General features: G+C 36.0%; 1 protein-coding gene across 2 annotated transcripts in view; it reads left to right on the forward strand.

Annotated features, from left to right (window-relative positions):
• Positions 1-27,496, forward strand: part of ARHGAP42 (Rho GTPase activating protein 42) — a 310,333-nt gene that overhangs the window by 195,803 nt on the left and 87,034 nt on the right. For both annotated transcript variants that reach the window (XM_019450169.2, XM_019450170.2), the window contains exon 5: positions 12,171-12,272. In XM_019450169.2, coding sequence (XP_019305714.1) covers positions 12,171-12,272 — 102 coding nt within the window. The remainder of the gene's footprint in view (positions 1-12,170; positions 12,273-27,496) is intronic.

The raw sequence follows: 27,496 nt of genomic DNA on the forward strand, positions 1-27,496 counted from the left end.
CATGAGACACACAAAAACTTTCCATGCTGTTCTGCCATCTTGGCTCCTCCTCATGGAACTATTCTTTTAAGAACACAGATCTTTCTTTCTTTCTTTCTTTCTTTCTTTCTTTCTTTCTTTCCTTTCTTTCCTTTCTTTCCTTTCTTTCCTTTCTTTCTTTGTTATCCCAGGACATTTGGGCAGCTCAATCAGTTGAGATTCCAACCTAGCTCAGGTCATGATCCCAGGATTGTGGGATTGAGCCACGAGTTGGGCTCCGCACTGAGCGTGGAACCTGCTGAAGTTTAAGTTTCTCTCTCTTTCCCCCTGCCCTTGTCCCCTGCTCAGGCTTTCTCTCTCTCTCTCAAAAAATAAAGAAAGTAAGGAAGAAGGAAGGAAGGAAGGAAGGAAGGAAGGAAGGAAGGAAGGAAGGAAGGAAGGAAGACAGACAGGTTATCCCAAGCTCAAGGAAGAGTAGAGGAAGTGAGTAGGCATGTCATTTTACAGTGCAAATTTTGTTGCAGGATTTTTGACCACTATTCCCGGTATTCATTATCTTGCCACTTCGAAGAATGAAGAGGCAGACACAAAATGAGCAGCAGGCAAAAGTTTATTAGAATATAAGATAAGGAAGGAAGGATAGGAGAGCTGTCTTTACAGAGAGGGGACATTCGAAAGTGAATGCCCAAGAACTATAGGCAGGGTTCCTTGTTTTATAAGGTTCTGGTCAGCCTTCCCCCTTCACTTTCTTATTCCTTCTCAGGTTCTACCCTCATTAGGTGGAAAACTCTAGGTGCTGGGTTTTCCATTCCTGATTGGCTCATTTGCATTATATGAGGGGTGGTTTGTGGCCCTATTTAGGTCTTTTGTCAAATTCCTGAGGGGGAGTAGGTGGGGGTCTGTTACATTCTTAAGAGGAACCTTATACCTGATGGGGTTTGCTGTGGTCAGACACTCCCAGCATTATTTCAAAATAGGTGTTTTTCCCCACCCAGGGAAATCAGGCCCTAATCTTTCCCTCTCTGCCTACTGAATCCTATCTTCTCCTATCATGTGCATTCATTTCTACTTGTTATGGCTTTCATCTCCTTTTTCAGTTGGATACAGTGCTTCTCATAAGCAGTCTTTGTCATAGTCTTGTATTTCCATGTTTGTTTTTCCTTCCATATTTTAAATGGTTTTTGAATTTTGTGATTTAGATTTTCTTTAAGTCCTTTGTCATCCAAGAAAAACAGAGATTTCAGTGTTGGCCATGAAAAAAGCTTTAGGTTACCTTTAATTAGGAAATCCCTAGATTCACCTAAGGTAATTTTCCAAATATCCTGCCTACTATGCAGAGTTGTGTAACCTTAGTTTTATCCATGGTGTAATGCCAGAGCCCTTAAGATTATAGCCACACCGGACTATCCACCTCCTGGTTCCAGTCTTCTCCATTTTCCCACAGTCACAGAAGATTGACAATGGAAACCCATCAGAAACTGAACAGCATTCTCTCTCCCCCAATGTCTAAAGTAACATTAGTACTTCCTCTGCTTCCTGCTCTTCTTGTCTTTCATCCCTTTTCTTCCCCTTATCCCCGTTTCAGCCATTTGTTCGCTTTACTATAAATTTCCCTCTAAGCACTGCCTTTGTTTCAACCCACAAGTTTCAGTAAATTATGTTTTCATTTAGTTCAAATTATTTTAAAATCTCTTGAGATTTCTTTTACCCATGTATCATTTAGGAGTGTATTTTGTGATTTTTTTCCCCCCAGGTATCATTTTGTCATTGATTTCTAGTTTAATCCACTGTGGTCTGAGAACAGAAATTTTATGATTTCTGTTCTTTTAAATTTGCTAAGATGTGTTTTATAGCCCAGAATGTAGTGTGTCTTGAAGAAGAATGTTTCCATGTGAGCTTGAGAAGAATGTGTCATCTGCTGTCGTTGGAATGAGATGGTCTGTAAACGTCCATTACATCCAGTTGACTGATGGTACTGTTGAGTTTAACTGTGATCTCACTGATTTTTCTGCTTGCTGGACTTGTCCATTTCTAAAAGATAAGTGTTGAAGTCTCTAAATATGATAGTGGATTCATCTATTTTCTTTGACATTCTATCAGTATTTGCCTCTTGTATTTTGATGATTTGCTGTTAAGTGCATACACATAAGGATTGTTATGTCTTTTGGAAAAACTGACCTCTTTATCATTATGTAATGTCCTTCTGTATCCTTGATAATTTTCTTTGCTGTGAAGTCTGCTCTGTCTGAAATTAATATGGCTACTTTTGCTATCTTTTGATTAGTGTTAGTAGGGTAGATTTTTCTCTAGTCATATACTTTTAATGTATATATCCTTATATTTAAAAAAGCTTCTTATAGACAACATATAATTGAGTCTTGTCTTTTTTGATCCACTATGACAATGTGTGTGTTAATCTGTATATTTAGCACATTGGTGCTCAAAGTGACTATTGATGTAGTTGAATTAATATCTGTCATATTTGTTATCTTCCATTTGTTGCCCTTTTTTTGTTGTTGTTCCTATGTTTGTGTTCCATTTTTTTTCCCCCTTACTGGTTTTAATTGAGTATTTTATATGATTTTATTTTCTCTTCTTTCTTAGCATATCAATTATACTTTCTTTAAACCTTTTTTATAGTGGTTGCTCTAGAATTTTCTTTTTTTTTTAATATAAGCTTATTTATTTTGAGAGAGAGAGAGAGAGAGAGAGAGAGAAAGCGAGCATGCACAAGCAGGGGAGGGACAGAGAGAAGGAGAGACAGATCCCAAGCAGGCTCTGTGCCATCAGCACAGATACCAATGTGGGGCTCAACCTCACGATCTGTGAGATCATGACCTGAGCTGAGATCAAGAGTTGGACATTTAACAGACTGAACCACCCAGGCGCCCCTGCTATAGAATTTTCTATATACATTTACACCTAATCCAAATCTACTTTCAAATATGCTATACAGCTTCACTGATAGTGCAAATACCTTATAATAACAAAATACTGCTGATTCCTCCCTTTTATCCCTTGTACCATTGCTGTCCTTCATTTCACTTATACATAAGCAAACATATATATATATAAGCATACAGAATTGAATACATTGTTGATGGTATTATTTTATGTTAGCTTATTTAAGAATAAGAAAAAAAATAAGTTTGTATTTTATCTTCAAGTGTTGCTCTTTCTTTCTTCATGTATCCCAGTTTTTCACTATATCCTTTTACTTCTCCCTGAAGAACTTCTTTTAACATTTCTTACAAGATGTGTCCTCAGTTGTTGTTAGTATGACAAAGTCTTTATTTTACTTTTAAAGGAGAATTTCATAGGATATAGAAAATTAAGTTGGTCAGGGTATTATTCCCCTGTACTTAAATATTTCATTCTACTCTTTTATTTTGCTTACATACTTTCTGAGGAGAAGCTGGTTGAAATTCCTATCTCTGTTTCTGTATAGGTAAGATTTTTTTTTTCTTCAGGTTTCTTTCAAGATTTTTTCTTTATCTTTGACTTTTCTGCAGCTAAAGTGTGTTAGGTGTGACACATTATGTGCTGTAGATACAGCTTTTCTGGGTACTTCACCTACTTTCTTCTGAACTTTCTAGAACTGTGGCTTGATATCTGATATTAATTTGGGAAAATTCTGTCATTATTGCTTCAGCTATTGCTTATTTCTTCTGTTCCTTCCTTTTGTCGTTGTCCCACAGTTCTTGAATATTCTGGGTTTTGTTTATTTGTTTTATCTTAGCCTTTTTTTTCTTCTTTCTGCTTTCAAAGTTTTGAAGTTCCTATTGACAAATACTTAAGCTTCACTCAGACATGTCCAGTTTACTAATGAGCCTTTCAATGACATTCTTCATTTCTTCAACAGTGTTTGTTTGTTTTTTATCTCAAACATTTGTCATTCCTTCTTAGAATTTTCATTTCCATTTCCATTACTCATCTGTTCTTGCATGTTATCTGCTCTCTCCTTTTGAGCTCTTAGCATATTAATTGGAGTTTTAAGAAACTTTTGGTCTGATGAATGCTAACATTTCTGCCCAAACTGACTGGGCAGAATGCTAACATTTCTGCCCCAGCTCTGTTAGGTTCGTTTTAAAAACACTAATATGTAGATGATGGTAAAATAGTTTCTCCCAAGAACAGAATGCTCTAGCATATTTTAAAATGTTTACTTCTCCCTACTGAAGGCAGCAGGAGAGGATTTTTCTCTATTTTTTTTTTTTTTTTTTTTACTTGGAGAATTTCCTTGAGCCCTTGTATGTAAAACTAATAAAATCATGTGGAGGTGGGGGAAGCTGTATGAGTGGGCCCCCTGGAATTTTACCTCTCAGACCTATCCATTGTGAGCTCCAGCCACTCTCTAATTACAGTTCATGTATTTCTACGTGGGTACAGATTTCCAAGGGGGTTTTTGCTTCAGTAAATTACAATTCTCTGTATCTACCTATTTGGCTCTCAATTTGGGGGCAGTGGTTTGCCCTGTGACCTTACTACTTCAGTGGGTCTAAGAAGACTTATTAATCTTTCAGTTTGTTCCTCTTTTTACTTCTTAGGACAGGGCAGCAGCAACTAAGCTCCTTACACCCAGGACCAGAAACCAGAAGTCCTCTTTATTCTCTTAATCTCTCCTGTACCAACCCCTCCACCTTTTTTTTTTTTTTTTTTTTTAAGGAGACAGGATTTAAAAGTGCTATAGTTTGAATCTTCAGGCTTCTTTGGATCACATTTTACTATGCAGATAGCATGGGCTTTCAAACTAGACAGTTGAGTTTGGATATCCACTGCATCCATTATAAATCTTCTATGATGGTTTCATGTTTGTGGAATGAGGATACTTCCTCTTACTTGTAGGGTTTGCATGTGGAGCTCTGGTGTGCAAACTACAACTTTGTAGCCACTTAAAGAAAGATTGGTTCCTGTCGGTTGAGCATCCAGCTCTTGGTTTCAGTTTAGGCCATGATCTCATGGTTCCTGGGAATGAGCCCTGTGTGGGGCTCTGCGCTGACACTGCAGAGCCTGCTTGGGATTCTCTCCCTCTCAATCTCTCTCTCTCTCTCTCTCTCTCTCTCTCCCTCTCTCCCTCTCTCCCTCTCTCCCTCTCTCCCTCTCTCTCTCTCTCTCCTCTCTCTCTCTCTCTCTCTCCCTCTCTCTCTCTCTGTCTCTCTCTTTCTCTTTCTCTCTCTCTCCCTCTTTATTTCTCTCTAAATAAATAAATAAACAAAAAATATTTTAAAAATATACAAAGATTGGTTCCTTCTTTCAGTTTTCTTCTCAGCCTTGCTCAGCCTGAGTAGCAGTATCACCTACAAAATGGGAATTTAATAAAGGCTCAAAACAATAAATTCATAAAAAACTAATTTGTGAGCAAGATGTCAGAATACCCATAGAAAACTTCCTCTTCCCTGTATTCTAATTCTATCACTTTCTTAGTACCCTTCTAACATTTATCTTTCTGTACCTCTTTCAATATAGTCTATATATTCCCACCCTCTAAGTTATTTCTCTTTCTCTTCTCCCATTTTTAGACTGAATTTAATTTTTATTGAAGATATACAAAGTTTTTAAAAATTTAATAATGTACAAAGGTTTATAAGTTATAAAACAAATCAACTGCCTACCCCATCTCTCTGCTCTGAAGTTCTGTTCCCCCAAATCAGCCACTTTTCTTTAAACTATTATTTTACAATAATTACCATTTTCCTAAATAATAAGCTCAGCCATATATTTTGCTTCAATTTTAGACATTAAATTAGTTTACCTACAATAGAACATTAATATTACACACTTTTACCGTACCACAGCCACTGCTACTCCATATATATTTCTGCTCTTGCCATCCATCAGATATATACTCATAGTTTTTAAAACTAGCGGTCAGTATTTACATAATAATGAAATTATTGTTCATAGGTAAGCCCTACCAAGATCTATGATTACATTTCCATTCTTGCATGTTTTTAGTTTTCCTAGAGTTAATAATTGCCTTGTTTGTAAAATCAAGATAAAATTCTCTGTTTTCAAATGCACAAATGTAGTTACGGAACATATATTATGTTTGAACACATCAGAACCTTTGTTTTATTCATTTATTTTTTTTTAAGAAACATTGCTACTGGACCTCTCATCTTAACTGTTTGCTTTCATAGGTTTACTACTCCATCTGTTTTCATAGAAGTTCATATTACCTTAATCCTGGGAATCCCCTTTGTTTGAACTAGATCCTGTGTTTTGGTTTTGGTTTATTCCTTCATTTTAGTGAAGCACATCTGTCAATATCTTTCTGAGAAATGGTACTTGGGTAAATTTTTTTAATGTGTTTACAAATATTTTTATTCTACATTTAAATCTAGATTGCCAGTTTTACTGGATATATAACTCTAAATTGGAATTATTTATTCCTCAGAATTTTGAATGCTTTGCACTTTTGTTTTATAACTTTCTGTGTTGATGTTGTGGATTCATTAGTGTTATGATTTCTGATACTTTTTATTTGACCTCTGTTTTTAGGTTTTCATTTTTATCCATGGTTTTGTAATATTTCATGATGTTTTGTCTTACAGGTATTTTCTTATTTAATGTGCTTTGTACATATTTCTCATGGAAAATTTTAATATGAGAACTTTTTTCTCAATTCTGGAATTTTTATGTGTCATTTTTTAGTAATTTCCTCCCTACACTTTCTCTTTCAGTAGTTTGATTAGGCAGATGCTGGTTTTCCTGATTAACTCCTGATTTTCTGTTTTCATCTGTTGTTCTTTAGTTCATAGCCCCTCTCTTGTTTTATTGATTACTCATATCTCATATTCATTGTCCTCCTTACAGAGCAGACATTCTTATGGGTTTAATATGCATATTTGTGTTCTTGTAAAATTGTTACCATTTTGTATGCATGTCTCTTTAATTTACATAAATGATTTAGTATTACTTGCCTGTTTTGTATTTTTTAACTCAAAATCATATTTAAAAAAAATTTTTTTAACGTTTATTCATCTTTGAGAGATGGAGAGAGACAGAGCATGAGTGGGGAAGGGGCAGAGAGAGGGAGACACAGAATCGGAAGCAGGATCCAGGCTCTGAGCTGTCAGCACAGAGCCATTGCGGGGCTTGAACTCACGAACTGTGAGATCATGACCTGAGCTGAAGTTGGATGCTCAACCGACTGAGCCACCCAGGCGCACCTCAAAATTGTATTTTAAGATCTGTCAACATTTAATCTTTTCTTCTAACTTCTGCCTAGCACTCCATGGTATTCATCAAATTCATTTTTGGTCTATTAATGAATACACTGGCTATCTTCCTGTTCCCATATGCTCATTTATGTTTTCCTTATGGACTTTTATATGTGGATCTTTTTGTGATTTATACCCAGAAGCTGGTTCTTAGGGCCACTTAGTAGTGCGACATCTCTCTTTAGAAAGGCTGTACCCCTGTACAATTCCACCAGTAATATATAAAGTCTCCTGTATCTCCACATGCACTCAATATGTAGCATTATTCAACTTTCTAACTCTTCCAAATCTGATATAATGTGATATCCCAATATTTTAATTTGCTTTTTTTCTTAATCACTAATGAGTTTTAACAACTCTTTAAATGCTTGTTACCCTTTGGACTTTCCTCTTCTGTGTCTTATACCTTTATATCTTTCATCTATTTCTGTTTGGTTTTTTTTTATCATTCCAGTTTGTAGTTCTTCATAAAGGGCTTGGTCCTTATGAGTCTGATCACCTGGTGGTGGTAGTGGCAAGGTAATTGGGAATGATGGAGATGTGGTGAATTATAGTGGTAGAGCTACCCAAAAGAAGACCTTTCGGAGTGTCTATATCTCAGGAGATTGAGGAGGAGGGACTTGGTGGGCAGTGGTTGAGGAGCCTGGGAATGGTTGGGTGCAATCATCACAGGAAGGACATTGCTGTGTAAGCTATACTGATATCCTCAACAATCTGAGTTTCTGGATACCAGGAATCTCTTGGGCCTTAGGAAACTCCTACGCAACATGTGGTTGAAATAGTTTAGCATCTGACACTTCTAGGACTTAGAGATGGTGATGTCACCCTGAGCTGCCATTCTAATCAGTGAGTAGATGCCATCATCAGAGGAAGAAGTCTAGCCAGGATTGGTAGTCAGGGCTATAACTTATCCTCTCAGTGCTTAGCACAGTACCAGTTTATAAGAATTCCACATATGTTTGAAATAGAAATTCAGCTATTGGTATTTATTATTCTTCATATTACTTTTTCTACTGCTATAGATTCACTTGAAGGATTTTTTCAAAATATGCACAAACTGCTCATTAGCTAATGGCTATACTAACATAATGACATAAATAGTTGCATGGAAAATTTCACAGTATCTCGGATGATAATTATAACATTGAAATTGTCTTAAAGTCTGATGTAGAAATCTTAAATATGCACTCCATTTTTATAAAAGATATATAGGAAATAAGTTTTCACTTTATTTTTAATAATTTATATTATGAGAAATCAAAATAAAGGTTCATGACAATTGTCTAAACAAAACTTTACAGTGGTTTTCTATAGAAAAAAATACAATTAGATAACATTTTGAGAATTTCTAGTTGTGATTTTCTAAATCACAAGTTGTAGAGTCTCTTCTTCTTTGGTACCCTCTTGTGGTCAGTGGGAGGGATTGGTTTGGACTTCTTTTAACAATTATGTATAGTTTCATGTTTTTTATCTGCATGATAGACCTATCATTTTTATAAATATTGACTTTTTTTTTGGCTATATACAAATTTGGAGTAAAATTGACAGTTGGAGTTTTCTTCCCATTCCTTACTTTGCTGTGTAAAGTGAAGGTGTGGCACAACCACACTTACTAATCTTAGAAGCTGAGATATAATATGATCACTGTGCTTAGAGTAAATGTGGTATCATCTGGAAAGCAGATTGATTGCAGACCCAGAACTTACCTTATACTTTTGTCAGCTAAGATTGGGTTTGGGGACTAATTTGCCATTTTTGATGATCTATTTTAAATTTTATAATACACACACACACACACACACACACACACACACACACACATATACATATATATGTGACTTAATTTTATTTTATTTAAAAATGTTATTATTTTGTTATTAGACTTCATTTTAAGTGATTACCTAGTTCAAATGCACTTAACTGCATTTACAGGAAATGTGACAGTATAATGTAGTCTCTTTTTTTCAAATCATGCTCTGACACTAAGAAGACAGGAATCCTGTGCAGAATTTAGTAAAGATTCATGGATTATTTTTCCCTTCCCTCTGCAGCATTTGTTTCAGAGCAGATTCTTAGCCTGATATCCATAACATGTAACCAAAAGATAAGAGATAGCTGTGTGGTATTAAGTTATTAAATCCAAATGAGACTTGGCTTATATGAGGAGTACATCATGGCTTTGGGGACAGATGTGAATTTCAAGGAGAAATGCTCTTTGTTTTCAAGAAAATGCTTCCCTACATTATGGTTGTCCTTCATGTGGCCTACTCAGTTCTTTAATTTTAGGCTAGATCTGAGTGTGTTTTTGTTGTCTACATCATTGGAACCTTTGAGTAGATCTGTTGCTGGCCTGGTGAAGTACTAGGATTTAAATAAGAGTCCAGAAAGTGCTCTGGGAATGAGTTTTATATTGCCAGGAATGCTGACATGTTGGCACTGAATTGTTTCCAAAAATGCCATCAAACACTGACTGAAAACAAAGATACTAGTGTTGTCACCACAGCTGTGTTCTCTTTGCCTTTACACAGTTTCTTCTATGCACAGCAAAAAATTTTAAGTCCCCTAAAATGAAAGTGAGTCAGCATTGTGTAATTTGTAATGTGTAACTGTAATGTGACTGGTTGCCCCCCAGTGTTTGTGCACATTGGGATTGAGTTAAGCTGTTAAGCTATTTGTGTAGAATTGTCCCTGGTATTACGGATTTTGTTTTGTTTTGTTTTGTTTTGTTTTGTTTTGTTTTGTTTTAAACAAATGGACTATCTGTGAGGGATTGTGGTGTCCAGTGTTATAAGAGGACGAAGTTCCCTTGTTCATTAAATAGTTATTGAGCACTTTCTCAAATATTCAGTTTTAAAAAGAGGATAGGGTACATACCTAAATTTCTCTCCTACAGTGTCAAACACAAACACTATAAGAAATTTATATGTAAAGCTCTGTGAGCCTTCAAAAGGGAGGGAGAGTTGATGGAAGGGACTTGTGAATGAGGCCTGTTTGAGTTGTGTGCTAAAGTGTATGTAACTTGAATATGTGGAAATTAGAAGAAATGAGCATTTTGTCAGAGGAGAGATGACCTGCAGAGAAAAAAGATAAGGAGCTCAAAAGTGCTAGTGGGAGAGACTTTTCAAAATGTTGATTGGGAAGGTCAATTGTGAGCATGAAATGCTAGATTAAAAAGTAAGCTCCATTGAGCAAAGGATGAAATATTCACCCAGGTGTCTTGTTGCAACAGTAGAGAGGACAAGCTTGTTCCATCCTGAGCCTTGGACTTCTCTGCTTCCTTCTGGGTCTGCTGCTCCACATTCTGTAATAGGAGTTTCTCAGTAGACCTGCTTTTTTGGATGTGAATACCACTCTTTATTTTTTTCATTGTGTTTCTCCGGCCACATTTTCTCCTTATGTAATAAAAATCCCTTGAAGATTTTGACTTTTCTCATTTATCAGTCCAATAGTTTAATTTACAGACATATTAGTACTTCTTAAATGGCCCAAAAGTGACTTGAACTTTTACAGTGCTCTTCCCATTTGGTGTAATTTTGTCCGTTAACTTTCTGAAGTTCCATATTTGGAACTAGATCATGGTGAGTTAAAAATGTCAGAGGTGGCAGTGAATCAAAAAAATTACTTGGATCTATCAGTCTGAATCTGACAACTTCAGATAATGGGACAGACAGACCAGAGGCCTGCCTGTCTTTTCCCTTTCTTCTTTCTTCCCCTCCTCCTCCTGTCCATCCATACATCTATCCATGTATTAATTTTTTTTTCCTATTGATGTATAGTTGGCACACAATGTTATATTGTTTTCAGGTGTGCAATACAGTGATTCTACAACTCTATACATTATGTTGTACTCTTCTCTGTATTGTTCCAATTTTAGTATGTGTGCTACTGAAACAAGCATATACCCATCTATTATTATTTTTTATTAACCTCTTTGAAATACTTCAGCAAATAATGAAGGAAAACATTATGCATAATAATCAGAGAGCTTGTTAAAAATTAATAATTCCTGAATCTCTGGATGGGGATAATGGGAAGCTGCATTTTGAATAGAAATACTTGACTCTCATTAAAGTGGTCCAGACATTGCATTTCCAGTAACACTGAAATAAAAGCAAAGAAGAGTACTTCTTTGGTGAATGAAATTTATGAGTATGATCACCTAGTATTTATTTCATAGGGACTCATAAATAGAAAAAAACTTCCCTGGTGAATAACATATTTATAGTTGGAGAACATTATATGTCGAGGCATGTCTTTCTCCTTTAGGATTTTATTCCATTTGCATTTCTATAAGAATGCACCACCAGCTGAAAGGTATAGATTTCCCCTGCAGCTTCCCCTATAAGATAATACAATTTTAAGAGTAAGCAAAGGTTAGCCATTAGTTATGTTGAGTGTATGATAAAGATGTTGTTAACCTTTTTGGTTTGATTTTGAACCATCTTACTTAATTATTTCATGCTACCAATTTTTAGAAGTTTGTTTCCCTCTGTTTCCCCTCATCAAGAATGGTTTGAAATATCAGGTATCTTTTTGTAGCTGGGAAATAATGATTCCTTAAAAGAGTCTATGTGAGCTCTTATCTAAACTGGTTATATGTTAACTCATTGAAATCACCAAAAAAATGAAATGAGACACTCTCTCTTGGTCCTATCTCACACTTACTAGATCAGAATTTCCTATTGAGAATCAATTATAAAGTTCTCAGAGGGATTCTACTCTAGCCAACCTGGCTCCCTTCATACTATAGTTCCATGAACTTCTTTGAGAATTTTGTTTACATATTTGAATACATAGTCAAATGACTTGTTTCACATCTTTCTTCCTACTCCATCAAGTTTTATACATATTTGGAGCTCACTAAATCTGTAGTAAATACTTGTATTGGACATTTGATGGTGATGGTAAAAAAAAAATCAAAATTTTAGTCTCTAATTAGTATGTTTTGTTGTTATTGTTACCCCCTAGGATGGAAAGAAGAAGTTTGATAAGGAAAGTGAAAAGTACTATTCTATTCTTGAGAAACATTTAAATTTGTCTGCAAAGAAAAAGGAATCTCATTTGCAAGAGGTAAGTTTTCCCAATTGAAATGTGAAAAGGACATTAGCATTAAATCATGTGAAGTCCAAATTTCCAAAGGTGGTAGTATCTCAAAATATGCGACTCTTTTTAAAAAGTGTGTATTTATGTATTTTGAGAGAGAGAGAGAGGAAGCTCTGGTGCCCACACATGAACAGGGAGAGGGGCAGAGAGAGAGAGTCTCAAGCAAGCTCCTTGCTGATAGTGCCCCCCCCCCACACACACAACAAGGGGCTTGATCTCAGAAATCATGAAGTCATGACCTAAGCCGAAACCAAGAGTGGGAAGCTCAACTGACTGAGCCACCAAGGCACTCCCCAAATCTACTACTCTTTAATAATGATGAGAAGGAATAGAATAAGACTTTTTTTTTTTCTTATTGGGCATTTTTTCAATGTCAGGACCTACCAAATTCATGGAATAGCTTTTTTTATATCTGTTTTTAAGGTGTTGCTTCTGCATTAAGGGGAAAACAGATCCACAATTACACATTATAAAATCTCTATTTTTTTTAATCAATTTTCTTAAAAAACAAGGCAACAGAAATATTTTACTAACATCTATGCATGGAAGCAGTCCATATCTTCCCTTTTTTTCTGAAATATTTATCATTGGTAGTTTTTAAGTATAATTAATAAAATCGAGTAGTCCTTTTACTAAAGTGTAATATTGTTCCAGTTCCAGTGATCAGATACGTTTAAAAACAAAAATTGGGCCCTCTTGCCATTATCTAATATCTTAGCAACTATAAAATCTTGACACATGGCTGACGCTGAACCATGGGAGTTGTTGAACTCATTCACCTGCAGTTCCTTACTGCCCTCCAGACCTTTGCAGGGAATCTTATACTGTGCTGAGTCTCCTCCAGTCTCCTCTTTCTCTTCTGTTTGTACTTCTAGATATCTCAGTCAAGAACCTTTTTCAAACGCCTCCTCTTAATCTTTATCGCAAAGCCACCTACCTTCCTGAACTGCTTATCAAACCTGGATCTCCACTCTCTTTATTCCTTATTTGCCTTACCTCCACATTCACCCACAAGGCATACTTGTTAAGTTGGAGTATGGATGCAGTGGAGTCAAAAGGCATGCCTGGAGTCAAAAGGCATGAGAGGGTTATTTTTATTTCTTTTTGCTCTTTGCTATTCTCCTATGTTCTCATTTAGTGAACTGAATCTCTCATTCAAAAAATGTTTTTTTAAAAAAAGTTTTAATATTGGTAATTTTTGTTATTTACACATGTATTCATTATAACTAATATATTGTTATTAACACCTGTTATTAAAGTAGGATATATTTATATACACTTATGTGTCTAGGGAAAGATTTTCTGACTAAATTGAAATGGAGAAAAATCTGTCATTAAGAAAAATCATATTTTTAGTTTTCATTGGCATGTCTAATCTTATGAAGTACTATGTTATAACTTAATATTATATTTACATGTTCCAAACTTCTTAAATGCTCGCTTACCTCTTTGATTATTACACTGCAAGAAACCTAGGAAAGAATGGAGTGTGTAAATGTAGTCATGTAAAGGAAGGCTCACCTTGTTATCACAGTAAACCACTATCTGTCATGCCAAGGGCTTTGGCCAGGTGCCATTTTAAAAATATACCCCTTCTAAATCAAGGGTGCTTTTTAGAATCTTTAAAGGGTTATATGTTCTTAAGATTCAGATTCAGACTCAGATATTGCCTAAACCATCAAGCAAATACTAACTTTATCCAAATTCTAAAATCCTCTAGAGGGTATACTTCAGTTTTCCCTGACAACCTAACTCTGTATTTAATATTTGCCTGTTAGTAGCCCTCAATCCCTCAGGCTATGGTAGAAAAGAATATCTGTTCTGGTTCTGTATTTAGTTGGAGCCTAGGAAAACCTATAATATGATTAATAGCATTCTCTACTTGCCCCATTACACACACACACACACACACACACACACACACACACTCACGTGCACACACACATGTGCATGCAGGCACATACTTCTTTTCCAGGAGCCATAACCTACAACAGAACACAGTGCACAAATTGTGCCAGAGCAGCTGTTCAGAGCACATAATAGGCAAGGGAAAATGTGCATTGTTTTTTTTCCCTCTACTCTTCCAAGAATCAAACCTGTTGAAGGGAGAAGCTGCCATGCTTGCATTTAATTCTGTAACCTCTGTTCCTTTCCAGAGAAACTCTGGTACTTCTGTCAGTACCCAGCTTATTAAGCTGTTTTCAGAAACACCACTCTGTGCCTTCTCACCTGCACACTTGACTTCTTGTTGATTTCTTAATGGAAAATAAGTGGTTGCCCATTTTTAGTACTGAATTAGGGGTCAGCTTGTGTAGATAAAACTACAAGGCTATCAATGAGATGGATCATTGGAGTAAACAGAATTAGAAAGACTTGTTAAGATTATAGGCTTTATAGTAAAGGAAAAGAAGTAATATTTGATATGTAACTGGATACTTTATTTCTATGTATAAGAGGAAGAGATCATAAAGGAAATGTGGAAAGACCAGAATGTATAAAAATAATCTCTATTTCAAAATGTATTAAATCAAATGAAAAGTAAAAGTTTTAGGGAATTTGTACAACATATGACACAGGATTACCATCTCTTATGTATAAGTTGCATTTGCAAATCACTGTGAAAAAGTCTTCAATGGAAAAATATGAGGTAACCATTTGAAAGAGCACAGAGTGGAGAAGAAGATGGTGTTGGAGTAGAAGGACCCTAGGCTTTCCTCATCCCATGAATATAATTAGATAACTATCAAATCATGCTAAATATCCCAGAAATTGACCTGAAGACTAGCAGAACAAACTTCACAACTAAACATAGAGAAGAAGCCACATCAAAGAAGGTAGGAAGTGCAGAGACACAGTTTGAGAGAGAAATGGATCATGGCCATTGTGATGGGAGGGAGCCATAATTGTGGAGAAGGGTGAGAGACAGACTAACACGCTACGGAGGAGTGCACAGGAAAAACAAATCCCCTTGGCAATTGGCTTGGAAAGCAAGAGGGGCTGAATTTCATGAGTTCTGGCAACCAGTGGGACTTAAATCCTGGAGTTCTGTGGGAGGGAAGGCAGGACAAACAGGCTGTGGATGTACAGTGTGGAAATAGGAATCTGAAGAGCATTTGGGGGCACTCAGTGGTGAGGTTACTTGGTTATCCCAGAGCATGTCCCAGAGAGGTAGCATTCATAGAGAGACCCTTCTAGGAACAAAGGAATTGGCAGGTGCTATTTCCCTTCCCTGCCCCTCAGCATAAGTACAAGGCCACCTGTGGGAACTACTGCAGCATAGGCACTACCTACCTTGCTTAAACCAAGTCCTGCCCTCGCTCCCAACTCCATGCCCTATCTAGTCATGTTTACCTTAGTTCCAGAATGGAAGGCCCATACCCCCAAAAGACCAGCCCAAACCCCTGCCAACACTGCGTCTCCAGATGCAGGAGTTTTGTGTAGCCTAGGTTCCAGTGGCGATGGCAATATGTCTCATTTCACAAGCAGATCAGAGCACACCTAGTTAAAACATGCCACATTCAGGCCAGGGTCCAAACACTGCTCACAGCAGGCAAAGAGAGACTTTGTAGATGACTGGCCTGAAGGGACACAAGAGCAGACCACATACAGCATACATTGGAGACACTCCTGGACAGGGGACACTACAGTGTAGGTCACTACAGGACCTCTTCTTCATAAGGCCATTACCCTCAAGCATAAGAGATGTACCTGGCTTTCCTAACATAGGCATGGAGACTTACACAAAATGAGAAGACAGAGGACTTTGTCCCAAATAGGACAAGGCCAAGGCCAGAGATCTAAATGAAACAGATCTAAGTAATCTGGCTGATAAAGAATTTAAAGTAATGATCATAAAGATACTCAGTAAATTTGAGAAAAGAGCGAAAGCCATCAGTGAGACCCTTAACAGAGATAAGGAACATAACAGGGATAAAGGGCTCAATAAACAAAATGAAAAACCCACTTGATGGAATGAACAGTAGGCTGGAAGAACCAGAGGAATGAATGAATGACCTAGAAGGCAGAGTAATGGAAAGTAATCAAGCTGAACAAAGAGAGAAAGAGGATTTTGCAAAATGAGAATAGACTTAGGGAAATCAGTGACTCCATCAAATATAATAACATTCGTATTATAGAAGTCACAGAAGAAGAAGAAAGTAGAAAAGCAGGCAGATAATTTATTTGAAGAAATAATAGCTGAAAACTTCCCTAATCTGGGGAAGGAAGCAGGTATCTAGATCCATGAGGCACAGAGAACCTTTAACAAAGTCAACAAAAACAAATCTATACCAAGACACTCTATCTATCTATCTATCTATCTATCTATCTATCTATCTATCTATCTATCTATCAGAGCATGCAAATATGCAGGAGCGTGTAGGAGAGGAGCAGAGGGACAGGGAGACAGAGAATCTTAAGCAGGCTCCATTCCCAGTGCGGAGTCTGATGTGGGACTTAATTTCATGATTCTAAGATCATGACCTGACCCAAAATCAAGAGTTGGACACTTAACTGACTAAGCCATGCCTCCCACACCAAGACATGGTATAACTAAAATGGCAAATATAGTGATAATTTTTTTAAGAAGCAAGCAAAAAGACAATTACATGCAAAGGAAACCCCCTTAAGGTTACCAGGAGATTTTTCAACAGAAATTTTCCAAGCCAGAAGGGAGTGGCATGATATACTCACCGTGCTTAATGGGAAAAAATGTGCAGCCAAGAATACTCTATCCAGTAAGGCTATCATTCAGAATAAGAGATCTAAAGAGTTTCTCAGACAAATAAAAACTAAAGGAGTTCATGACCAACAAACCAGCCCTGCAAGAAATATTGAAAGGGGCTCTTTGGGTGAAAGGAAAGACCACAAGTGGGAGCATGAAGTAAGGAAACAAAAAAGCAGTAAAAATGAGTATTTTTATAAAGTTTCAGTCAAGGACTGATAAAATTGAAGGTTGTAAAATATGACACCATATACCTAAAACATGGGGAGGGGAGGAGTAAACAGTGAGTTCAAATTTAAATGATCATCATCTTAATACAGGCTGCTATATGCAGAAAATGTTATATATAAGCCTAATGGTAACCACAAATCAAAACCACTAATAAATATGCAAGGAATAAAGAGAAAGAAATCCAAATATATCACTAAAGAAAACCAGCAAACCATGAAAGTGAGAAAGACAAAGGATCCGAGAAAATCTTCAGAAACAACCATAAAACAGGTAATAAAATAGCAATAAATACATATCTATAAATAGTTTCAAGGTAAAATGGACTAAATGCTCCAATCAGAAGACATAGTGCAACAGAATGGATAAAGTAGCAAGGCCCATCTATATGTTGCCTATAAGAGACTCATTTTAGACCTAAGGATACTTGCAATTGAAAGTGAGGGGTTGGAGAAACATTTATCCTGCAAATGGATGTCAAAAGAAAGCTGAAGTACCAATACTTACATTTTTTTTATTTCCTTTTGTAGAGATAGAGACAGAGTGTGAGTGGAGGAAGGGGCAGAGAGAGAGGGAGAATCTGAAGCAGGCTCCAGGTTCTGACCTGTCTACACAGAGTCCAATGTGGAGCTCGAACCCACAAACCATGAGATCATGACTTGAGCCAAAGTTGGACATTTAACCGACCTAGCCACCCAGGCGCCCCTGAAGTACCAATACTTATATCAGACAAAGTAAACTTTAAAACAAAGACTAATAAGAGACAAAGAAAGATATTACATAATAATAAAGAGGACAGTCCAATAAGAAGATGATAGTTATGTGCCTAACATGGGAGCATCCAAATACATAAAGGAATTAATAACAAACACAAAGGAATTAATTGATGGTAACACAATAGTGGGGGATTTTAATACCCTACTTACATCAATGGTGATACGATCTAAACAGAAAATCAACGAGGAAAGAATGGCTTTGAATGACACACTGGACCAGATGGATTTCTCAGATACATTCAGAACATTCCGTCTTAAAACAGCAGAATACACATGCTATTCTTTTTTTTTTTTTTTAACTTCAAATTTTTATTTAATTCTAGTTAGTTAACATACAGTACAATATTGGTTTCAGGAGTAGAATTCAGTGATTCATCACTTAACATACAACACCCAGTGCTCATCATAACAAGTGCCCTCCTTAATACCCATCACCCATCTAGCCCATCCCCCACCCACCTCCCTCCATCAAACCTCAGTTTGTTCTCTATCTTTAATAGTGTCTTATGGTTTGTTCCCTTGTTCTCTTTTTCTTGCCCTCCATATGTTCATCTGTTTTCCTTCTTAAATTCCACATATGAGTGAAATCATATGGTATTTGTCTTTCTCTGACTTATTTCGCTTAGCGTAATACACTCTAGCTTCATCTACATTGTTGCAAATGGCGAGATTTCATTCTTTTTTGATGAAAGAATAATATTCCATATATATATATATATATATATATATATATATATATATATATATATAAACACACACACCACATCTCTTTTTCCATCCATCAGTCAATGGACATTTGTGCTTGCTCCGTAGTTTGGCTATTGTTGATAATGCTGGTACAAACATCAGGGTACATGTACCCCTTCACATCAGCATTTTTGTATCCTTTGGGTAAATACCTAGTCGTGCAATTGCTGGATTATAGGATAGTTCTATTTTTAACTTTTTGGGGAACCTCCATACTGTTTTTCAGAGTGGCTGCACCAGTTTGCATTCCCACCAACAATTTAAGAGGGTTCCCCTTTCTTTGTATTGTTGCCAACACCTGTTGTTTCTTGTGTTATTAATTTTAGCCATTCTGACAGGTGTGAAGTGATAGCTCTTTGTGGTTTTGATTGGTATTTCCCTAATGATGAATGAAGTTGAGCACCTTTTCATGTGTCTGTTAGCCAACCATCTGGAAGTCTTCTTTGGAAAAGTGTCTATTCATGTCTTCTGCCCATTTCTTAACTAGATTACTTATATTTTGGTTGTTGAGTTTGATAAATTCTTTATAGATTTTAGATACTAATCCTTTATCTGATATGTCATTTGCAAATACCTTTTCCCCTTTTCGTAGGCTGCCTTTTAGGTTTATTGATTGTTTCCTTTGCTGTGGTGAAGCTTTTTCTCTTGTTGAAGTCCCAATAGTTCATTTTTGCTTTTGTTTCCCTTCCCCCTGGCTATGTGTCTAGTTAGAAGTTGCTCCAGCTGAGGTCAAAGAGGTTGCTGCCTATGTTCTTCTCTACAAATATTTTTAAGTTTATTTATTTATTTTGAGAGACAGAGAAAGAGAAAGAGTGTGCATGAGTGGGGGGGGGGGGGTGCAGAGAGAGAGAGGGAGAGAGAGAGAGAATCCCAAGCAGACTCTGTTAGCAGAGGCTTGAACTCACAAACCACGAGAGCATGACTGGAGATGAAGTTGGACGCTTAACTGACTGAGCAACCCAGGCACCTCTCCTCTATGATTTTGATGGTTTTCTGCCTCACATTTAGGTCTTTCATCCATTTTGAATTTATTTTTGTGTATAGTGTAAGAAAGTGGTCCAGTTTCATTCTTCTGCATGTTGCTGTCTAGTTTTCCCAACACCATTTGTTGAAGAGACTTTTTTCCATTGGATATTTTTTCCTGCTTTGTCAAGGATGAGTTGACTGTATAGTTGTGGATCAATTTCTGGGTTTTTTACTCTGTTCCATTGATCTGTATGTCTGTTTTTGCGCCAGTACCCTACTGTCTTGATGACTGCAGCTTTGTAATATAGCTTAAAATACAGAATTGTGATGCCTCTTGTTTTGTTTTTCACTTTCAGAATTGCTTTGGCTATATGAGGTCTTTTCTGGCTCCATACAAATTTTTGGATTGTTAGTTCTAGCTTTATGAAGAATGCTGGTGGTATTTTGATAGGGATTGCATTAAATGTGTAGATTGCTTTGGGTAGTGTAGAACTTTAATAATGTTTTTTCTTCCAATCCATGAGCATGGAATGCTTTTCCATTTCTTTGTGTCCCCTTCAATATCTTTCATAAGTCTTCTATAGTTTTCAGAGTACAGATCTTTTACCTCTTTAGTTAGGCTTATTCCTAGGTATATTATCGTTTTTGGTGCAATTGTAAAAGGGGGTTGATTCCTCACTTTCTTTTTCTGCTACTTCATTATCAGTGTATAAAAATGCAACAGATTTCTGCTCATTGATTTTATATCCTGCAACTTTTCTGAATTCATGTATTCTAACAATTTTTTGGTGGAGTCTTTTGCAAATAGTAAAAGTTTGACTTCTTCCTTGCTGATTTGTATGTGATTTATTTCTTTTTGTTGTCTGATTGCTGAGGCTAAGACTTCCAGTACTATGTTAAAATGTAATGGTGAGAATGGAGATCCTTCACTCATTCTTGACCATGGTGGAAAGGCTTTCAGTTTTTCCCCATTGAGGATGATATTAGCTGTGGGTCTTTTGTATATGGACTTTATGATGTTGAGGTATGTCCTGTCTATCCTTACTTTGTTGAAGGTTTTTATCAAGAATGGAAGCTGTATTTTGTCACATGCTTTTTCTGCATCTTTTGAGTGGATCATATGGTTCTTTTCCTTTCTTTTATTAATATGGTGTATCACATTGATTGATTTGTACCTATTGAACCAGCTCTGCAGCCCAGGAATAAATCCCACTGGTATGTACTGTTGGATTCGATTTGCTAGTCTCATGTTGATAATTTTTGCATCCATGTTTATTAAGCATACTGGCCTGTAATTCTCCTTTTTTTTAAAAAGTGGAGTCTTTGTCTGGTTTTGGAATCAAGGTAATGCTGGCCTTGTAGAATGAGTTCAGAAGTTTTCCTTCCATTTCTATTTTTTTTTTGGAACATTTTGAGAAGAGTAAGTATCAAGTCTTGTTTAAATGTCTGGTAGAATTCCCCTGGGAACCCATCTAACCCTGGACTTTGGTTCATTGGGAGATTTTTGATAACCAATTCTTTTTCTTTGCTGGTTATGGATCTATTCAAATTTTCTATTTCTTCCTGTTTCCGTTTTTGTAGTTTGTATGTTTCTAGAAATTTATTCTTTTCTTCCAGATTGCCCAGTTTGCTGACATATAAATTTTCATAGTATTCTCTTATAATTGTATTTCGGTGGTGTTGCTTGTGATCTCTCCCATTTCATTTGTGATTTTTTTGGATCCTTTCTGTTTTCTTTTTGATAAGTCTAGCTAGGAGTTTATCCATTTTATTAATTCTTTCAAAGAACTAGCTCTTAATTTCATTGATCTGTTCTACTTTTTTTATTTGTATATTGTTTATTTCTGCTCTAGTATTTATAATTTGCCATCTGCTGGCTTTAAGCCTTATTTGCTGTTCCTTTCCTAGCTCCTTTATGTGTAAGGTTAGGTTGTATATTTGAGACCTTTCTTGCTTCTTGAGGTAGGCCTGTATTACAATAAACTTCCCTTTTAGGACAGCCTTTGCTGCATCCCAGCGGTTTTGGACTGTTATGTTTTCATTTGTGTTTGCTTCCATGTTACTTTATTACTCAGTTTTTTATTTCCTGGTTAACCTGTTCATTCTTTAATGGAATGTTCTTCAACTTCCATGTATTTGCGGTCTTTCCAATTTTTTTCTTGTTGTTGACTTCAAGTTTCATAGCATTGTGGTCTGAAAACATGCATATGATCTCAACTTTTTTGTACTTTGTGAGGGCTGATTTGTGACCCAATATGTGATCTATTCACGGGAATGACCCATGTTCACTGGAAAAGAAAGAATTCTTATGTGAGAATATGTATTCTCATTCTTTTTGAGAGCACATAGAACAATCTCCAGAATAGATCACACACTATGCCACACAACAAGCCTCAACAAATTCAAGAATATTGTGGCCATACCATGCATTTTTTCAGACTACAACACTATGAAACTAGAAGTCAACCACTTGAAAAAATCTGGAAAGACTACACATGCTTAATGGTTAAGTAACATGCTATTAAATAATGAATGAGTTGACCAAGAAATCAACGAAGAATTTAAAAATTACATGGAAACAAATGAAAATGAAAATATAACAGTTCACAACCTTTGGGATGCAGCAACAGTGGTTCTAAGAGGGAAGTTTATAGCAATACAGGCTGACCTCAAGAAGCAAGAAATATCTCAGATATACAAGCTAAAGGAGATAATAAAACATTGCCTAACATTACAACTAAAGGAGCTAGTGATAGACAACAGACCAAACCCTGAACCACAACAAGAAAAGAAATAATAAAGACTAGTACGGAAGCAACTGATGTAGAAACTAGAATAACACTAGAACAGATCAATGAAACCAGGAACTGGTTCTTTAAAAAAAAATAAAATAAAATAAAAAAATAAAAAATAAAATTGATAAGCCTCTAGCCTGACTTATCAAGAAAAAAAGAGAAAGTACTCAAAAGAATCACAAATGAGAGGGGGGAAATAACAACTGACCCCACAGAAGTACAAATAATAATAAGAGAATATTATGAAAAACTCTATGCCAACAAATTAGACAACCTGGAAGAAATGGATAAAGTCTTAGAACCATATAACCTACCAAAACTGATCCAGGAAGAAATAGAAAATTTGAACAGATTGATAATCAGCAAACAAATTGAATCAATAATCAAAAAATTCCCCAAACCAAAAGTCAGTACCAGATGGCTTCACAGGCACATTCTACCAATCATTTAATGAAATTAATACCTATTCTTCTCAAAGTATTCCAAAAAATAGAAGGTAAGGAAGACTTCCAAATTCATTGTAAGAGGCAAGCATTACCCTGATACCAAAACCAGAAAAAGACATCACACACAAAAAAGAGAACTATAGGCCAATATCTCTGATGAACATACATGTAAAAATTCTCAAGAAAATACTAGCAAATAGAATTCAACAGTATATTAAAAAATCATTCACCACAACTATGTGACATTTATTCCTATGATGAAATGGTGGTTCAGTATTCACAAATCAATCAACATGATACATCACATTGATAAGAGAGGGGATAAGAACCATATGATCATCAATGGACACAGAAGAAACATTTGACAAAGTACAATATCCATTCATGGAATAAACCCTCAACAAACTGAGTTTAGAAGGAACACACCTCAATATAATAAAGGCCATATATGAAAAACCCACAGTGAACATCATCCTTAATGGGGAAAAACTAAGTGCTTTTCCTCTAAGATCAGAAATGAGACAAGTATGTCTCACCAGTTTTATTCAATATAGTACTGGTAGTCCTAGCCAGAGCAGACAACAAAAAGAAATAAAAAGCATCTAAATTGGTAAGGAAGAAGTAAAACTTTCATATTTACAGGTGACATGATACTCTATATTGAAAACCCAGAAGACTCCCCAAACAACTGCTAGAACTGGTAAATGAACTGAGTCAAGTTTCAGGATACAAAATCAATGTATAGGAATCTGTTGCATTTCTACACAACAATAATGAAGAAGCAGAAAGAAGAATTAAGAAAACAGTCCCATTCACAATTGCATCAAAAATAATAAGATACCTAGGAATAAACCTAACCAAAGAGGTGAAAGACTATACTATATACTCTGAAAACTAAAAACACTGATGATAGGAATTTAAGATGATCAGAAAAAAATGTGAAGGCATTCCATGCTGATGGACTGGAAAACAATTATTAAAATGCCTATACTAGCCAAAGAAATCTACATATTCAGTGCAATCCCTATCAAAATGCCAACAACATTTTTTCACAGAACTAGAACAAATAATCTGAAAGTTTGTATGGAACCACAAAAGACTCTGAAGAGCCAACATAAACTTGAAAAAGGAAACCAAAGCTTAGAAGCATCACAGTTACAATAATATCCTGCTGCATGTGACACTGAAACTTACAATTATTAACACATAATAAGTATTGTAAGTTTCAGTGTCACATGCAGCAGGATATTATTGTAACTTATGAGAAGATAATATACATAGTTGGTGAAGGTATGGGAAACTGAGTACACTTTTGCTTTTATGGTGGGAACATAAACTCATTCATTCAATCCTGAAGTAAATTTGGCAACTTATTTCAACAAAGTTTAAATGTACAGGATAATTGAAATCATTTTTATTGGCCGGAATTTACTTAAGAGGAATTCTCAGACATGAGCAAAAAAAATAAATTGTATAAATATATTGATACAAGAGTTATTCACAATGCAAAATTTAGAAACATGTGAAAATGGCACAAATGAGTGATTGGAGTAAATATACCAATATAGCTTCACCAAAATGGAATGTAATATGGCTGTAAAAAGTTTTATTTGCAAATTATTTAAATACATTGAGAAATACTCATTGGAATGTACAGTATTATCCAGTTTGTTTAAGTTGGTGTGTGTTCCATATAAAAATATTAACAGTAGGATTATAATTCTTATTTTTATATTTATAATAATGAATAATGAGTAAGCTTCAAATAATGAATATATATTACTTTCATAATGAGGAAAAAATATAGGAGAAAAAGTTTCTCATAGAAAAACTTTTGGTTTTCCATGTATCACTAAATAGTCTTTCAACAGGTTCCTCTTATCTCCACCTCCTAAATGAAAGGACTTCCTTAGATCTACCATTATGCCTCTATTGTTATAGAGTGTGTGTCCCTGAAATCTCTTCTTCCATACTCTCTGTAACATCTTAATGAATGTCTCATGGGTCATGATTTCATCATATCTCTCCACCTGCATTGCCTGGTGGTTCCTGGTTCAGACTATCATTTAGTGAATGTGTGAAATTTCACATCACGGTTTTCTCAGATTTCCTCCTACTTTTCATTTCTTTAATTCTCTATTAGTGCTGGTATTATCTCTTATCAAAATTATCTTTGACTTTTTCTCCTCCTTGCTTCTCACACCCACATCTTTCAACTTCTTTTTTTCTTACTGGGATATATAAACACCTTTACCCCTAGAAGTCTTTTATTATCACATGTACCCAGCTTTGCCATTTAATCAATATATTCTACTGTCCCCACTTTAATCTTCTTGAAATGCTACTTTGACAAATCAACATCTTCCTCAAGCTTTTACCCTGTGTATATGATGAAGTTGTCACTCATGCTATCTTACTCCTTACCTCTCATATTTGATTATTCTAAACCTTGCAGTCTACTGAAACATAACTTTTCTTGACTATATTCCCTGTCTTAAACTGTTCTCCTTTTATCTCTGCCTACTGTAAACCCCTCCATTCTTCAGAGTCCAGCTTAAATTCTTTCTTCTTTGTGGGTGATTCGACAAATGTCACATCAAGTTTTTTCTTGCCTTAAGTTAACATAAGTAGCTTATTGTATCTGAGGAAGAATTTAAGTATCTGCAGAACTATATGGTTTTCTTAAGAAATTAACTTTTTTTTTAACAGAATGACTTTACTGTCCCCTTTGTCTAGTAAACAATAGTTTATACATATTGTTCTGGCATGAATATTACTAATGCTCCCTATTAGTTTTAAAAGTTGGGACAAGGAGCACCTGGGTGGCTCAGTGGGTTGGGCATCTGACTTCAGCTCAGGTCATGATCTCACAGCTTGTGAGTTCAAGCCCCGCATCAGGCTCTGTGCTGACAGCTCAGAGCCTGGAGCCTGCTTCAGATTCTGTGTCTCCCTCTCTCTATATCCCTCCCCGCTTTCTTTCTCTCTCTCTGTCTCTCTCAAAAATAAATAAAGATTTAAAAAAATAAAAATAAATAAGTAAATAAAATAAAAGTTGGGACAATAAAGTGTATGGTTATCCTTCTTATCCAGTACAAAATATCAAGCAAAAGTTGCTGGTGGATATATGAGCAAAAGTGCCTTCTACTGAACCACACACTATTAGCATAAGTACAAAAAGGAGTCACCTTAAGTAAAAGAATGCCTTTCTAAATCTTGTACTGGAAAGGTAATAAAGTACAGTATTCCTTTAGCTCTGTACCATCTGGATGACCTTTCAAAGCAGGTTTTGTATATTGAATATAGTTGTCTAGATTGGAGATGATGGAAAACATCTATTACCGGCAAATGGTAAGATCCATTATTCTCTTTTATCCTTCCTTGCACCCCCATCCCCCATCTTTTCATGACATGGGATTGTGCATGGCAAATAAGTTTCTGAGTAAATGACAATGCTCTTAGGTCAGGGGTCCCCAAGACTACCCCTAGGTTTGGTGATTTGCTAGGAGGATATAATGAAAAATCAGCGGAAGATGCATAGAATGAAGTCTGGGGGAAAGCAGGCACAAACTTACAAGAGTCCTCTTTCAGTGGAGACAGATAGAGCATGTTTAATTCCCCCAGCCATAAGTTGTGACAACACGTGTAAAATGTTGTCTATTAGAAAGAAACTCATAGACTGAGTGTCCGTGGTTTTAATTGGGGGCTCCTCACATAGGTACTCTCTGTGTGTCATATCCTTAAATTCCGGACTCCCAGAAGGAAAGCAGGTGTTCAAAATAAATCATATTGTTGGCACAATTTAGGAACAGTGAGCTACTCTTACCATTTAGGGTGGTAGGTACCCTCCTGAAATCCATTTTCCCAGATACCAGCAAGGACTAGCCTTGTAAACAGGCCTTTCAGTGGAGAACATTCAGGACTACTGTGCCATCTTCACAGCTTTGTTGACCACAAATAGCCATCTTAAGCTCTAAAGGTGTCTAGTAGTCTCTATAGTTTGTTCTTATGTGCTAGTCAATATAAGCAATGTCATTATTTTTTAAAGTAAATAAAAGCTTCAGAGGTAACTTGTGGAATGGAATGTTATCTCTGAGACTGAAATTATTCTCACATCCTTTACATCCCGTGCTGTACTGGAGCGTTCCTTTGGAGAGCTGATTTTCCCATCTCTCTCCAACTCTCACATTCAGTGATGCTGGGTTTGTGGTTTGGAATTGGCTATTTGGGAAATATATACACCATTGAAACCAGCAAATACTACAAATCAGGTATGCCCACCAGAGAGCCAGTTGTTAAACATTGATTAGCATACCACCACCTATATACCTCCTTACCATTGAGTCTGTAAATACCGTGTTCCTTGAAACAGTCATAAGAAAATAAAATGATTTGTATGAAATGCTGATACCTAAACAGTCTTCTGGGAGCTGAGAAGTTTCTGGTCCAAATTTCCTACCTGATTTATATGTTCTTTTTATATATTAGTTCGGGAACTTGGAATTCTCAACTT

This window comes from Panthera pardus, unplaced genomic scaffold, assembly GCF_024362965.1.
Source record: "Panthera pardus isolate Hobbes unplaced genomic scaffold, ASM2436296v1 HiC_scaffold_12, whole genome shotgun sequence".
Lineage (NCBI taxonomy): Eukaryota > Metazoa > Chordata > Mammalia > Carnivora > Felidae > Panthera > Panthera pardus.